The sequence below is a fragment of the Schistocerca cancellata genome, chromosome 4 (genome assembly GCF_023864275.1).
Source record: "Schistocerca cancellata isolate TAMUIC-IGC-003103 chromosome 4, iqSchCanc2.1, whole genome shotgun sequence".
NCBI classification, from domain to species: Eukaryota; Metazoa; Arthropoda; class Insecta; order Orthoptera; family Acrididae; genus Schistocerca; species Schistocerca cancellata.
In genome coordinates this window covers 178,969,326-178,986,823 of record NC_064629.1, presented here as the reverse complement: position 1 = coordinate 178,986,823, position 17,498 = coordinate 178,969,326, and the positions used below count along the sequence as shown (strand labels likewise).

The window sequence follows — 17,498 nt, the reverse complement described above, 5'->3', positions numbered from 1 at the left end:
ATTTGTTAACATCGAGTATAGATTTAAGTGTCAGGAAGTCGTTTCTGAAAGTATTTGTATGGAGTGTAGCCTTGTATGGAAGTGAAACATGGACGATAAATAGTTTGGACAAGAAGAGAATAGAAGCTTTCGAAGAATGCTGAAGATTACATGGGTAGATCACATAACTAATGAGGAGGTATTGAACAGAATTGGGGAGAAATTTGTGGCACAACTTGACTAGAAGGAGGGATCGGTTGGTAGGACATGCCCTGAGGCATCAGGGGATCACCAATTTAGTACTGGAGGGCAGCGTGGAGGGTAAAAATCGTAGAGGAAGACAAAGAGATGAATAAACTAAGCAGATTCAGAAGGATGTAGGTTGCAGTAGGTACTGGGAGATGATAAAGCTTGCACAGGATAGAGTAGCATGGAGAGCTGCATCAAACCAGTCTCTGGACTAAAGACTAAAACAACAACAACAACGGTCGTGACCGTTAGATACATTTAAGATTGGACGTGGTGAGTAGATGTCAGTCAAGAATGGCTTTAAGGCGACAAGGACGCCATTACCAACACCTCAATGAGTTTATATGAGATCGTGTAATAGGGCTACGATAAGCTGGATGTTCCTTCTACGATATTGCAGAAAGACTTAGAAGAATGTAACCGTTGTACATGATTGCTGGCAGCGATGGTCACGAGAATGTACAGTTCCAAGAAGACAGGGCTCTGGACGGCCACGTGACACTACCGGGAGGGAAAACCATCGTGTTTGGCGTGTGGCTCTGGCGCATAGTACTGCAACTGCAGCAGCAATCTGAGCAGCAGTTGGCATCATAGTGGCATAACACTGTTACAAATCCGTTACAGCTCCACAGCTCTGAGCCAGACTCCCTGTAGCATACATTCCACTGACCCCAAACCACCGCCATTTGCGACTTCAGTGGTGTCAATAGAAAGCTTCTTGGTGTTTAGGATGGAGGGTGTGACCGCTCAATGTCATTCAATACGATCACAACGACACCCCTCGATCGACGTTACCACTCGTGGTGTCACTCGCCTTCATACATGGCAGTGGACGTTTGAAAATTCGTGACCCTAGCTCAGTTGTCGTCAACTGATTTAAATGTTACTCCCGGCTGACTCTTAATTCAATTACTGTCACGGGGGTGAGGAGAAAGAACACATCCTGGTGATACCAGCATTATGCGTATTTAGATGTTCGATTAATCTGAATGGTTTGCAATGTTCCAGCGATTCTATTCGAACTCTATGCTGATGCACCGACAAGGACCATTTTCGCAGATAAACATGCAAGTACGCAATGGATGTTCAGTTTCTCAATATAGTTCCTCGCAATCACACATTATACATCCGCTGTAAGAACAAATTTCATGCTTTACATTTCTGGTGTCCCACAATATTGCTTGGCTAAATATTATGACGATTCGTTGTATACAACTTCCACAGATATTGTTTATCATGTAGTCAAGACTACGTAATGAAGCCAAAATCGTGGATAAAATTGAAATATAGTTTGTTTATTAACACATTTCTTTTCACTAACTAAATATGAAATATGAATCGGGATTGGGGGTGATGATCCTACCCTTCTTTTCAGTACTAAAATGGTCGATATAGTGTTCTGAATAACGCGTGTCATATAATGTTCAAATATCGACACTACCCAGGCTATCAATTCGGCACTTAAATGTCTATTCTTCGCTCTCGAAATGTTCGATGTGATTGTCTTTCACATGCAGGGTTCAATTTAACGGTGTATGCACTGTTTTTAGTATTTTAGGTCCCAGTTAATTAATATCTGGTAGTTAATAAGCGAACTATTTTTATGCTGGCGCCTTGTTTGTATCAGTTACCCCCCGAAACCGTCCAAGGATAAGATTCTCTTTACGTTCCGCGCACACGCGTTTCACAATTTCATAAAATGCAGAATTACGTAAACGATAGCTTTCCGTTGCGTACAACTTTCGTGGGTTCCACAACCATAATAGTTTCCCAAGAGTATTTTTCCCAGATAACACAAAGTTCGAATTGTGTTGTCGGAATCATTTTCACTTCACCCGACAATAAACTTCTCTGACCACTTCGTCACACGTAATGTATTTTAAACGTACTTGAAGAGTCTTTAAATAATCTCCTTAACGAATTTCGCAGTCGCATACCACTTTTTCATCGACTAGCCCGATCGCGATAACTGAAGGTAGAGGGCTCAATAATGTGTTACATGTTCTTGTATATGTATTAAAAAACAAACGCGCCCCTATATCTTTCTGTCCCGCTTGGTCTTTGCTACTTCGCTTTTTATTACTTTTCATTATATTGCTTCTTAGTAATACTGTGCAATTATTAAAGTTTCGTATTACTTTCCCCTTTTTAATTCTTCCAAAATAAAGTCTATTTATCCCCGATTTTAATTAATATGATGCTAATTGACACGCCTGCCCGCAAAGTACCGTTATAAGGGCTGTTGTGTTTTGTGATGAAAGCTGGTCCTGCCCTGCTGCCAGTGATGCCTGTGTAGGGTTGGTTAGGAGGAGGCCAGGTGAGGGCCTGCAAAACACCTCTGCCAGGCACTTAAATGTGATTTGCAGAGTGTCGATGTAGATGCATGCTAGACAAACTGGACCTACACATGGAATTACGGCCTGGGGTGCGATTTCGTATGACAGCAGGAGCACTCTTATGGTTATCACACACACCATGACTGCAAATCTGTAAGCACTTCAGTCTGGAACCGCGCGACAGCTACGATCGCAGGTTCGAATACTGCCACGGGCATGGATGTGTGTAATGTCCTTATGTTCGTTAGGTTTAAGTAGTTCTGGGGGACTGATAATGAGCTCAGAAGTGAAGTCCCACAGTGCTCAGAGCCATTTTTTGCATATCTGTACGTCGGTCTCGTGATTTGATATGTTGTGCTGTCATTCATCAACAGCATACCATGAGGTGTTTCCAACAGGATAACGCTCTCCCAGATACTTCTGCTGTAACCAACTCAACAGAGTGCGGACATGTTGCCTTGGCCCGCTTGATCACCAGATCTATGTCCAATCAAGTATACAGGGTTATTACAAATGATTGAAGCGATTTCACAGCTCTACAATAACTTTATTATTTGAGATATTTTCACAATGCTTTGCACACACATACAAAAACTCAAAATTTTTTTAGGCACTCACAAATGTTCGATATGTGCCCCTTTAGTGATTCGGCAGACATCAAGCCGATAATCAAGTTCCTCCCACACTCGGCGCAGCATGTCCCCATCAATGAGTTCGAAAGCATCGTTGATGCGAGCTCGCAGTTCTGGCACGTTTCTTGGTAGAGGAGGTTTAAACACTGAATCTTTCACATAACCCCACAGAAAGAAATCGCATGGGGTTAAGTCGGGAGAGCGTAGAGGCCATGACATGAATTGCTGATCATGATCTCCACCACGACCGATCCATCGGTTTTCCAATCTCCTGTTTAAGAAATGCCGAACATCATGATGGAAGTGCGGTGGAGCACCATCTTGTTGAAAGATGAAGTCGGCGCTGTCGGTCTCCAGTTGTGGCATGAGCCAATTTTCCACGGGCTATGCGTGAAACTTGCCCGCACGCGTTCAACCGTTTCTTCGCTCACTGCAGGCCGACCCGTTGATTTCCCCTTACAGAGGCATCCAGAAGCTTTAATCTGCGCATACCATCGCCGAATGGAGTTAGCAGTTGGTGGATCTTTGTTGAACTTCGTCCTGAAGTGTCGTTGCACTGTTATGACTGACTGATGTGTGTGCATTTCAAGCACGACATACGCTTTCTCAGCTCCTGTCGCCATTTTGTCTCACTGCGCTCTCGAGCGCTCTGGCGGCAGAAACCTGAAGTGCGGCTTCAGCGGAACTAAACTTTGAGTTTTTCTACGTATCTGTAGTGTGTCGTGACCATATGTCAATGAATGGAGCTACAGTGAATTTATGAAATCGCTTCAATAATTTGTAATAGCCCTGTACATGGGCTATCATCGGACGACAACTCTAGCGTCATCCACAAACAATATTAACCATCCCTGTGTTGACCGACCAAATACAATAGCCATTGAACTCCATACATATGGCACGTGTACAACAAAATGCATGCACGTTTGCATGTTCAATTCAACATTTTGGCGGCTACACCGGTTATTAATTTACCAGCATTTCGTATTTACAATAGCCTATCTCTAGCTTAAATTAACCTGTGACCTTGCAATGCCGGCCGGGGTGGCCGAGCGGTTCTAGGCGCTACAGTCTGGAACCGCGCGACCGCTACAGTCACAGGTTCGAATCCTGCCTCGAGCATGGATGTGTGTGATGTCCTTAGGTTAGTTAGGTTTAAGTAATTCTAAGTTATAGGGGACTGATGACCTCAGAAGTTAAGTCCCATTGTGCTCAGAGCCATTTGAACCCACCTTGCAAATGTTAATCGCTTGAATATGTTACCTATACAAATGTATTCCCGAAAGTTCACTACTCTACATCACTTACTTCTTGGTGTTGCGGTTTTTTTTTCGTCAGTGTAGCATGTAGAACGTGATACGTAAGCTTACGGTTCCGCCACCGTAGTTAGTATTTACACACATCAAAAAAAGATTTGCATCACCCTGGTTTCCAGAACTCCTGAAGATAGAGGGTGACTCCGGATATTGTATCACAGACACAGTTCCTTTGACTGTTCAGAAATGTCACTAAAGAAGAATGAAGTCATACATGTATCTCTCACTCGATTTCTCTTTTTGTGCAGATGAGGTGAAGCCATCACAGTTACTTGACGTGAAAATAATGTTATAGTTTAAAAAGCAGTTACAGCAAGCACATCAGGATGGGAATGATGTCAGATCGTGAATGCAACCCAGTGGTGGCTTTGAAAAGTTCTCAACACAGTGATATTATCCTTGGATGAGTGGATTTGTCTGTGTGGTACTTACAAGGGAACCTCCCCATCACACCCCCCCTCAGATTTAGTTATAAGTTGGCACAGTGGATAGGCCTTGAAAAACTGAACACAGATCAATCGAGAAAACAGGAAGAAGTTGTGTGGAACTATGAAAAAAATAAGCAAAATATACAAACTGAGTAGTCCATGAGCAAGATAGGCAACATCGAAGATAGTGCGAGCTCAGTAGCGCCGTGGTCCCGTGGTTAGCGTGAGCAGCTGCGGAACGAGAGGTCCTTGGTTCAAGTCTTCCCTCGAGTGAAAAGTTTAATTTCTTTATTTTCGCAAAGCAGTGATCTGTCCGTTCGTTCATTGACGTCTCTGTTCACTGTAATAAGTTTAGTGTCTGTGTTTTGCGACCGCACCGCAAAACCGTGCGATTAGTAGACGAAAGGACGTGCCTCTCCAATGGGAACCGAAAACATTTCATCGTAAGGTCATAGGTCAACCGATTCCTCCACAGGAAAACACGTCTGATATATTCTATACGACACTGGTGACGGCATGTGGTCACATGACAGGAATATGTTGTCGACACACCTAACTTGTACACTTGGCTAATGGGTAAAAAGATTCTTCTACCTTGCCCGATTTAGGTTTTCTTGTGGATGTGATAATCACTCCCAAAAAAGTGATGAAAACATAAGAGTTTGTCACATAAACTGCAACAAATGAATGCAACAGTCGTACAGTTTTCCCTGTGCTCTGTCAAAACATATGTTTTTAACGTTTTCAAATTTTTCCGTGTGTAGACCGTCAAATCCTGCATATGTCCAAGCAAATCTGAACATGTCCTGGAATTTTGGAGAGCGAAGTTGATTATGTGTGAGGGCCTGAACTTTGATAATTGTTTGAAAATAAAAAATAAAACTTTTCACTCCAGGGAAGACTTGAACCAAGGACCTCGCGTTCCGCAGCTGCTCACGCTAACCACGGGACCATGGCGCTCCTGAGCCCACATTATCCTTGATATTGCCTATCTTGCGCATTGACTACTCAGTTTGTATATTTTGCTTATTTTTTTTCACAGTTCCACACAACTTCTTCCTGTTTTCTCGATTGATCTGTGTTCAGTTTTTCAACGCCTATCCACTGTGGCAACTTGTAACTAAATCTGAGGGGGGTGCGATGGGGAGGTTCCCTTGTTAGATGCAAACTGCGGCCATGTTCAATGGAATTGCACAAACTCCCTCAGTGATACCAGGTGATCATACGATCTCCGTGAGCAGTCTCCCACAGATGGTTAAACTCTATAACTAGGGGCAGCTTAAGAACGCCACCATCAGGATCGTAGGCCTTTGTAGTATATGCTTACTTAAAGAGCCTCCTAACTTCTGTGACATACTATGACGATGATCCCACAGCCTTCCATACAAGTTTCATAGAGGGTACGTACCGTATACAGTGGTGTACTAGATTGTATTAATATTTGACTCAAATCTTAATCATTTTGAATCAGATGTAAGGGATAATTCTGTGAGATAGTATCTCTCTGAGCTATCTCAACCTGTAAGGAATGTTGAGATTAATCACACCAACATTCCAATGACCAAATTGCAGGAGAACGATATATTATACGAGAATGCAGTTGGCTGTCATATCTGTGGATTCCCATTAGACAGAGAAGCAGCAACTCTATGTATGGACCACAGTCAACTAACGGAGAAGTTCCAATGGAGCAGGCAACTTGAAACACCAACTGCCATGACACACGTTTTCTTCCACAATATGAGGGGGTATGGTGCTTCTGATAAGTTTAGTGTCCCACCAGAGAACATCGAAAAATTCATTTCATCGTACAGTTGAATGACCAAGAACGTTACACTCCGGTTCCTAGCCTCGCTTCGATTTGTGCACGCACCACTTCAGAAACTTGCTGAGACACTGTGTCAGCAGAACATGCTCCTCACTAGAGCTGCACATCCTTATCATGCGAAGCTTCCGCTCATGACGAATAAAGGGCCCTTCCCAATCAAATATCTGGATCTGATAGAGATGCAACAAAATCATCCTACCTGACATTTCATTCACCAGTAATCTTAAGGGCAGTGCTATAGCGGATGCAAAGTATAGCCATGTGGTGAATCTTTGGCAAGAATTTAACATTTCTTATTTTGGGAAGTGTGAAAAGATTTATACTGAGACAGAAATACACTTGCTTGCGGATGTTTTAGAGAAATTCTGGAGTGTGTACATGACCACATACATGACAGATGCTGATTTCTATTACACTGTGCTAAGGCTTTTGTGGGAACAATGTTGAAAAAGGAACATGTCAACATCAACGTACTGGTTGATGTGGACAAGCTGCTCTTCTTTGAACATGGAATTTTTGGGGGTCTTTGTCAGTGTACCTACGGGCATGCCAAGGAAAATAACTCACAAATGGGTGGAGAGTTCAATGCATCTGATGATTTCAGTTACAGCCTATACCTGGATGTTAACAACTTACAGGGGCACGCTATGCAACATTGTCTCCAAATTGGACGGTTTCAATTGCTGGGCGGTAGGGAACTGGTCAGATGAGGTAAAGTCTCGACTCTGGCAATGGATTCTGGTGTAGGTTATATAGTGGAGGCAGATCTGGCAAATGCTAATAGTGTGCATGATGTACGCAGTAGTTTGCTGCTATTCCAGAGTGACTAGTTACAAGGAAAGTTTCCATCCCCAAGGAGATGAGAACACTGGGGAGTGAACAGAGGTACATTATGCACTACAGAAACCTTCAACTATGTGTCTGTAAGGGAATGACACTGATTAGCTACCCACACTGCCATCTTCAAGCAATCATGCTGATTGAAAGAGGCTATTGATTTAAATACCGAACAGACGGTTCTCGTGATGTATGACTTTGAAAAAGATGTTTATAAACTAATGAATAATGCAATATTTAGAAAAATAATGTAGAATTTAAGCAACCATCACAAAATTCACGTTTTCCGGTGGGAGGGGCATTATGACGCTACGAATTTTGCTGCCAGGCTAAATTTTAAATACCCAACAATCTTCAATCAAGAATTAGAAAGTCTGGAGATGGATGATTATGTCAGTATGTGTATGTTGGACTCCTCAAATTACACATGCGCCAACTTCAATATGGGTTCACGAAAACTCATTTTGCAGGTATAAAGGTACTTTATATAGATGTTGACAACTTCTTTTATTTGGTGAATGGTTGCAATCCACATGAAATAACAAGGAGCCCCTCGACACATGCAACATGTTTGCATACGTGGCAGATAATCCTTGTAGCGTAACATCAGCAAGCGAAGAGGTTGTCAACCTTATGAAAGACAAGGTGAATGAGTTGCACATAGTGGAGTTTGTGGGCCTTAGATGAGATGAAAAATGTATGTATACTCTAAGAAGACATACGACACCCATACGTGGGCAATGGGCGTACATCATGTGGCTTCAATGTCTCTCATGATCGATAATTACAAGGAGTGCCTGTGCGGTTGTGTTGGTGGTACTCTACCTTCTCCGCCATATACAGTGCACCAAGTAAGTGCTTACAGGATCATGAGACCATATGGTACACACTGTATCGCAAATGAAAATTGGTCTGTCATGCCATGGTGACAAACAATTCATCTGTGAGAATGGAATCAAAGCCTTGCACACTCACACTGTTCACCTGGGTGATGGAGAGAAAGTGTGGGTATATTTATTTGATGTCTATGTAGTGAACATTGTGTGTTGTGTGTGTGTGTGTGTGTGTGTGTGTGTGTGTGTGTGTGTGTAGTCCGTATTGTAAATAGTTTAAATTATGAAATGAAAGGCAGTTTAGAGAGACAGTCAACCATTTCTTTCTGTTTTCAATTTCAGCTAGCAATTCTGGATATATGAACATGTACAAAGAGGTACATATTTAATTAGCAACATGAGGTACAGTTGATGCTCTTGCTTACTGTGTGCAGAAGCACGACACATATCAAAACTGGTAGCGAAAGCATCCTCTGAAGTGCTCTTATGAGTGAGTTTCATGGGTGTGATAAAAGCACACACATACCCACTACCTGACATGATCATTCACAATATACTCAATGGCAGAGGTAGCATACTAAAGGTTTCTGAACGTTAATTCCTGGTAGTGAGTGCAGTGTGTAGTATACTCCTTGTTGTATAGTTTAATTTTCCGTCGGTAGTCCCCAACACATATTGTATGACAGGCCAGACACAAAGGAGCCATTTGATTGAACAGGGAAGTTATCTTTCCGAAATTTTGACATTATTTGTATCTTTCTTAAGGTGAAAGCACTGCCTTCATTACACTAAATAGGGGATTTTCAAACACTGCCACTGTGTTTATCAATAGAGGACGTGCTCACACCTACACGTTTGCTTCCACTTATACACTACTGGCCATTAAAATTACTACACCAAGAAGAAATGCAGATGATAAACGGGTATTCATTGGACAAATATATTATACTAGAACTGACGTGTGATTACATTTTCACGCAATTTGGGTGCATAGATCCTGAGAGAAATCGGTACCCAGAACAACCAACTCTGGCCATAATAACGGCCTTGATGCGCCTGGGCATTGAGTCAAACAGAGGCCGGAAGGCGTGAACAGGTAGAGTTGCCCATGCAGCTTCAACACGATACCACAGTTCATCAGGAGTAGTGACTGGCGTATTGTGACGAGCCAGTTGCCCGGCCACCATTGACCAGACATTTTCAGTTGGTGAGGGATCTGGAGAATATGCTGGCCAGGGCACCAGTCGAACATTTTCTGTATCCAGAAAGGCCCGTACAGGACCTGCAACATGCGGTCGGGCATTATCCTGCTGAAATGTAGGGTTCGCAGGGATCGATTGAAGGGCAGAGCCACGGGTCGTAACATATCTGAAATGTGACGACCACTGTTCAAAGTGCCGTCAATGCGAACAAGAGGTGACCGAGGTGTGTAACCAATGGCACTACATACCATCACGCCGGGTGATTCGCCAGTATGGCGATGACGAATACACGCTTCCAATGTGCGTTCACCGCGATGTCGCCAGACACGGATGCGACCATCATGATGCTGTAAACAGAACCTGGATTGATACGAAAAAATGACGTTTTGCCATTCGTGCACTCAGGTTCGTCGTTGAGTACACCATCGCAGGCGCTGCTGTCTACGATGCAGCGTCAAGGGTAACCGCAACCATTGTCCCCGAACTGATAGTCCATGCTGCTGCAAACGTCGTCGAACTGTTCGTGCAGATTGTTGGTGTCTTTCAAACGTCCCCATCTGTTGAGTCAGGGATCGAGACGTGACTGCACGATCCGTTCCAGCCATGCGGATAAGATGCCTGTCATCTCGACTGCTAGTGATACGAGGTCGTTGAGATCCAGCACTGCGTTCCGTATTACTATCCTGAACCCACCGATTCCATATTCTGCTAACAGTCTTTGGATCTCGACCAACGCGAGCAACATTGTCGCGATACGATAAACCGCAATCGCGATAGGCTACAATCCGACCTTTATCAAAGTCTGAAACGTGATGGTACGCATTTCTCCTCCTTACACGAGGCATCACAACAGGCAACGCCAGTCAACTGCTGTTTGTGTATGAGAAATCGGTTGGAAACTTTCCTCATGTCAGCACGTTGTAGGTGTCGCCACCGGCGCCAACCTTGTGTGAATTCTCTGAAAAGCTAATCGTTTGCATATCACAGCATCTTCGCCTCTGTAGCACGTAATCTTCGTGGTGCAACAATTTTAATGGGTAGTAGTGTAATTGAGACAGAGCACGCTGTAGGTGCGCATGTGGTGGCACGCCATGGCACGAGTCGTTCGTCGAAATCATATTTTCTTGCATTTTCTTCGATCTGCAGTTGTTCTGTTCATTAACAAGGGTCGATTCCGCGTCACTCTTACTCGTATTTTTCGGACTAGTGTTTTTTTCTGAGATGCTGACCTTTTCCGGGATGGGCAGGTGCGAGAGGTTACGCCACTGCTCGACGGGCAGGTCGGCGAGCTGGGGCGGCGGCGCGCACCAGAAGTCTTCGTGTGCCGACTGGAAGGTGGGCACGAAGATGTGCCACGTGCACGGCACGTTGAACAGCGCCAGCGCCAGCGTCATGAGCAGCTGCCAGCGGCCGAAGTCGCCGATCAGCTGCGACACCGGCTCGCCGTCGGCCTCTCTCTCCGGCGTCATCGGGGCTACAACGACAAACACAGCGCGTCACGTCTCGTGTGACGTAGGCAGCACAGCGCAGTAAAGATGTGCATTGCAAGATGGTTTCATTAAACATATTGAATGTTGACTCTGCAGTGGAATCTGGACTGGTTTGGTAACGTCCTGTGCACATGAAAAATGTGTGCCGAAATTTTCGTCGGCTGAACTATCCAGAGCCGATTCGCGACCCTTCGAAGCTTCACTTATCATAACCCATTTGCTACATTATAAATTTCAGAGAAGCTCTACTGCATAGTTTGTGAGACTAGCTCTTCTAGAAGAAAATACAGGGTGGTCCATTGATCGTGACAGGGCCAAATATCTCACAAAACAAGCGTCAAACGAAAAAAACTACAAAGAACGAAACTTGTCTAGCTTGAAGGGGGAAACCAGATCCCGCTATGGTTGGCCCGCTAGATGGCGCTGCCATAGGTCAAACGGATATCAACTGCGTTTTTTTAAAATACGAACCCCCATTTTTATTGCATATTTGTGTAGTACGTAAAGAAATATGAATGTTATAATTGGACCATTTTTTTCGCTTTGTGACAGATGACGCTGTAATAGTCACAAACTTATGGCTCACAATTTTAGACGAACAGTTGGTAACAAGTAGGTTTTTTAAATTAAAATACAGAACGTAGGTACTTTTGAACATGTTATTTCGGTAGTTCCAATGTGATACATGTAGCGTTGCGAACTTATCATTTCTGAGAGCGCATGCTGTTACAGCGTGATTACCTGTAAATACCACATAATTGCAATAAATGCTCAAAATGATGTCCGTCAACCTCAATTCATTTGGCAATATGTGTAACGACATTCCTCCCAACAGCAAAGACTTCGCCTTCCGTTATGTTCGCACATGCATTGACAATGCGCTGACACATGTCGGCACGCGTTGTCGGTGGATCACGATACCAAATATCCTTCAACTTCGCACACAGAAAGAAATCTGGGGACGTCAGGTTCAGTGAACTTACGGGCCATGGTATGGTGCTTCGACGACCAATCCACCTGTTATGAAATATGCTATTCAATACCGTTTCAACCGTACGCGAGCTATGTGCCGGTCATCAATCATGTTGGAAGTACATCGCCATTCTGTCATGCAGTGAAACATCTTGTAGTAACATTGGTAGAACATTACGTAGGAAATCAGCATACATTGCACCATTTAGATTGCCATCGATAAAATGGGGGCCAATTATCCTTCCTCCCATAATGCCGCACCATACATTCACTCGCCAAGGTCCCTGATTTTCCACTTGTCGCAGCCATCGTGGATTTTCCGTTGCCCAATAGTGCATGTTATGCCAGTTTACGTTACCACTGTTGGTGAATAACGCTTCGTTGCTAAATAGAACGCTTGCAAATAATCTGTCATCTTCCCGTAATTTCTCTTGTGCCCAGTGGCAGAACTGTACACGACGTTCAAAGTCGTCGCCAAGCAGTTCCTGGTGCATAGAAATATGGTACGGATGCAATCGATGTTGATGTAGCGTTCTCAACACCGACGTTTTTCAGATTCCCGATTCTCGAGCAATTTGTTTGCTACTGATGTGCGGATTAGCCACGACAGCAGCTAAAACACCTACTTGCGCATCATCATTTATTGCAGGTCGTGGTTGACGTTTCACATGTGGCTGAACGCTTCCTGTTTCCTTAAATAACGTTACAATCCTGCGAACGGTCCGGACACTTAGGTGATGTCGTCCATGATACCGAGCGGCATACATAGCACACGCCCGTTGGGCATTTTGATCACAACAGCCATACGTCAACACGATATCGACCTTTTCCGCAATTGGTGAACGGTCAATTTTAACACGGGTAATGTATCACGAAGCAAGTACCGTGATACCACGTACTTATACCTTTGTGACTATTACAGCGCCATCTATCACAAAGCGAAAAAAGTGGTCCAGTAAAACATTCATATTTCTTTACGCACTACACGAATATGTAATAAAAAATGCTGGTTTCTATTTTTTTTAAAATGCAGTTGATACCCGTTTGACCTATGGCAGCGCCATCTAGCGGGCCGACAATAGCGCCAGCTGGTTTCCCCCTTCAAGCTAGACGAGTTTCGTTCTTTGTAGTTTTTACGTTTGATGCTTATTTCGGTGAGATATTTGGCCCAGTTACTATGAATGGACCACCCTGTATACTGCGGGGAAATGGCTTACCACAGCGTAGGGGATTGTTTTGAGAACTAATCTTTCACTCTGCATGAGAATGTGTAATGTATGCACCAGAGCTTCTTGAGATTTGGAAGGCTGGAGAGCGATAATTGCCGGAGTAAATCGTGAGAGTGAGTCGTGAGTCTAGGTCAGTCAACAAAGTAACTTCTAGCTAAAGGCCAAGTTTCCGGTTTCGAATCCCGGTTCAGCACATAGTTTTAATTTGCCAGGGACATATAATTTTTTCATCAGTATCTCGCAGTATTTCCTTCCGAAGTACCTGTCACACTCGTGCATCTTAGTTCAGTCAGATTCTGATAAGAAAATGGATATGCTGATGTTATTGTACAGGGTGATACACGAGAGACGGACGGTTTTGAACTGCATAGTACTGAGGGCGCGGTGGTGGGAGGTGGTCGTGGTGGGGATAGTTCTGATCCACACAAGACGCCATTTCATTTATTCAGTCACTATGGAGCAGTGGGACTTACAACGTCGAGTGTTTGTCTATGACAGTTTCGTGAAAAGTGGTGAGTCTATTATTGCTACGCAGTGATTGTTTCGTGCGCGGTTTAATGTCGGTCGACATGGAGCTGTTCCGAGCCGTAACACAATCTTCAGATGGGTGGAAAACTTCAGATCAACTGGAAACATACTGGATAAGAACCATCCTGGCCGGAGACGCAGAGTAACGACACCAAAAAATGTTGAAATGGTAGGACAAGCGGCAGTCAGAAGCCAAGGACGATCAGCTAGACGTCGTGAATCGGTTAGACGAATTTTGCATAAAGAATTAAAATTCCATCCCTACAAAATGCTCATTGTCCAACAACTTAAGGAAACTGATTTTGATGTACGAGAAGACTTCGCTTACAGAATGCAAATGATTTTGGGATCGAATGAAAATGAAATTTTTATTGATGAGCGATGAAGCTCATTTTCATTTAAACGAGAGCGTGAATAAGCAAAACCTACGTTACTTGGCTCCAGAGCATCCACACCTTATCCACCAGCGTCCTCTACACTCTGAAAAAGTAACAGTCTGGTGTGCTCTTAGCTCTGTTGGCATTATTGGACCTTATTTTTTTGAAGAGGACGGGGCCACAGTTACTGTTAATTCGGTTCGTTACACTCGTATGCTTGAAACATTCTTGAAACCAGAACTAAGAAGACGACGAATCCCTTTAAAACTTGTTTGGTTCCAGCAGGATGGGGCAACATCGCACACCGCAAACACGTCAATGACAGTTCTTACACGCATGTTTCCTGGCCGGATTATCTCACGTTTTGGCAATGTTCCTTTCCTCCCAGGTCTCCCGACTTGTCAGTATGTGACTTTTTTCTGTGGGGGTACCTTAAGAACTGTGTCTATAACCACAAACCACGAAATTTGGACGAGTTGAAGAATGCAATCATTCAAGAAATTGCTGCCATCCATGCAGAGTTTAGTCCGTGTGATGAAGGATTTTGAGAAGAGACTTAAGTCGTGCATTCGAAATGATGGACATCATCTTGACGACATTATTTTTTCAAAAATCACTTTAACTAAAATGGCAAATAATGAGCTTTGATTTTGTGTAAATAAACATGCATTGATTTTAAAGTTGGCTGAGTATTATTTCATTAAAAACCGCCGTCTTCCGTGTGTCACCCTGTATAATGTTTCAAAATGAAAAAAAGGAAAGGGAAACAAGATACATAAGCAAGAGGAAAAACTAGCGCTAAATGCGCGTACGTCTGTGTCTTGTGATAAACGCTTTACTAATTAGTTTAGTTTTTCTCTGAGTCAGTTCCACGAGTTTCTCGAGCTTGTGCGAAAATCTATCTTTTCTGAAATTTGTAATGTCCATTTACCAAATCGAAGAAGGAAGCAAGGTAAGTGTTAACGTTTCGACGACATCGTGATCGTTACACATGGAGCGAGCGAGATGGCGCAGTGGTTAGCACACTGGACTCGCATTCGGGAGGACGACGGTTCAATCCCGTCTCCAGCCATCCTGATTTAGTTTTTCCGTGATTTCCCTAAATCGTTTCAGGCAAATGCCGGGATGGTTCCTTTGAAAGGGCACAGCCGATTTCCTTCCCTAACCCGAGCTTGCGCTCCGTCTCTAATGACCTCGTTGTCGACGGGACGTTAAACACTAATCACCACCACCGTTACACATGGAGTACAAGCTCGGATTATGAAATGATTGGGGGAAGCAACTGACAGTGCTCTTTTGCAAGGAACTATCCCGGAATTTCCATAGGGCGATTTATGGAAACTGCAGGAAACCTAATTCTGCATGGCCGAATGGGGATTTGAATCGTTGTCTCACCGAAAGCGATAGCAGTTCAAAAAATGGTTCAAATGGCTCTGAGCACTATGGGACTTAACTACTGAGGTCATCAGTCCCCTAGAACTTAGAACTACTTAAACCTAACTAACCTAAGGACATCACACACATCCATGCCCGAGGCAGGATTCGAACCTGCGACCGTAGCGGTCACGCGGTTCCAAACTGACGCGCTTAGAACCGCACGGCCACACCGGCCGGCTGATAGCAGTTGGAAGTTACAAAAATCTGGCTGTGTTCATGACATAAGTTTTATTTACAGTTTAAAAAAAACCTAAATATAAATTCCGTAATTCTCATATCTCGACAGGTGAAATAAAAACAAGAAGTGCATACGAAGGCTATGCCAAAGTTTTTAGCAGAATGTATGAAAAAAATTTATTTGCAGAAAAACGTCTACAACTTTTAAAATATTCTCCATTAGCATGTATACATCTTTCCATTCACTGAAACCACTTAGAAAATGTTTCAGTCCAAGCAGTGTCACTTAGTGCACTCTCGTACGCTGCAATGGCCTCTTCATCTGATGAAAACCGCTGCCCTCGAATTTTTTCCTTAGTCTTACGGAACAGAAAGAAGTCACAGGAGGCCAGGTCAGGTGAATAGGGGGGGATGGGGTAACACTTGCACTTTTTCCTTCTCCAGAAAGTCCATCGTTCTGGCAGCTCTGTGCGCAGATGCATTGTCGTGATGCAACAGAAGGTGCCCACTCTTGGACTTTGGATGCTGTGACTTCCATGTGGCGATGACTTTTGGAAGACAATCGTTCGTGTACTATTCAGCATTGACCGTACGACGTGTGTCCAAGGTCACAGAGGTGAGATGCCTGATCTTTGTGAAAAAAGTTGCCACCATCTCGAACTTTTGTGGGTGGTTCCTCCCCTGGAAAGCACCACACAGAAGACTGTCTCTTCATTTCAGGGTCATAATGGTAGACCCACGTTTCATCACCTGTGACGATATTGTAGGTGTCTTGGGACTTCCCTCCATGGAATTTTTCGAACATGAAACGACACCAGTCCACTCTCGCCTCCTTTTGGCTTTCTGTCAGGGAATGTGGCACCCAACGGGCACAGCTCTTAGTAAGGCATAAGTGAATATGAACGATGGTCTGTGCTCCTGTTGATCCAATATTTATGGTCCCTTCAATGTCACAAAATGTAAGATGTGGATCTTCTTTGATCATTTTCCTCACAGCATCAATGTTTTCAGGAGTCACAGCTGTTGCTGGCCGACGAGAACGAGGTTCATCTCCAATTGACTGCCGACGCCTCGAAAACTCGCGAAACCAATTTCCAACTGTGGCCCTAGAAGGGGAAGCTTCACTAAAAACACGCAGCAAAGAAGAATGGCATTCTTCGGCACTTAAACCATTTTTATAATTGTAAAAAGTCACGGCGTGAAAGTCGCGGCGAAACAGCCCCATCCTGCACCGTCTCTGACTCAGCACTGCCTGTGCTTTCTTGCGGCGCTGTGGGGTATATCACCGCCAACCAGGGGCTGCGCACGCACGTCCCAAGGTCGAAAAACATCGCTCTTTCGAATGAAAATAACCCCATTGTCCTCCGCCTTACGGTTTACGGGCTGCTAAAAACTTTCGGCATAGCCCTCGAACACTAATGAGCCGAAACATCATGACCACCTGCCTAATAGCGTGTCGGCCCACCTTTGGAACACATTTTAGCAGCGAGTATAAGGGCATTATACATAGGTAGGCATTATACGTAGGTATGTGGCACCAAAAGTCTAAGCAGATGCCATGCAATACCAGCAATAGGTAGGCATTATACGTAGGTATGTGGCACCAAAAGTCTAAGCAGATGCCATGCAATACCAGCAAATGATGACA

The 17,498-nt window shown here is 44.0% G+C and overlaps 1 protein-coding gene across 1 annotated transcript in view; it reads right to left on the bottom strand.

Moving 5' to 3' along the window:
• LOC126184830 (organic cation transporter protein-like) overlaps window positions 1-17,498 on the bottom strand; it is a 185,464-nt gene that overhangs the window by 152,537 nt on the left and 15,429 nt on the right. The window contains exon 2 of the mRNA XM_049927418.1: window positions 10,870-11,114. Within this exon, the coding sequence (XP_049783375.1) occupies window positions 10,870-11,109 (240 nt within the window). The 5' untranslated portion in view covers window positions 11,110-11,114. The remainder of the gene's footprint in view (window positions 1-10,869; window positions 11,115-17,498) is intronic.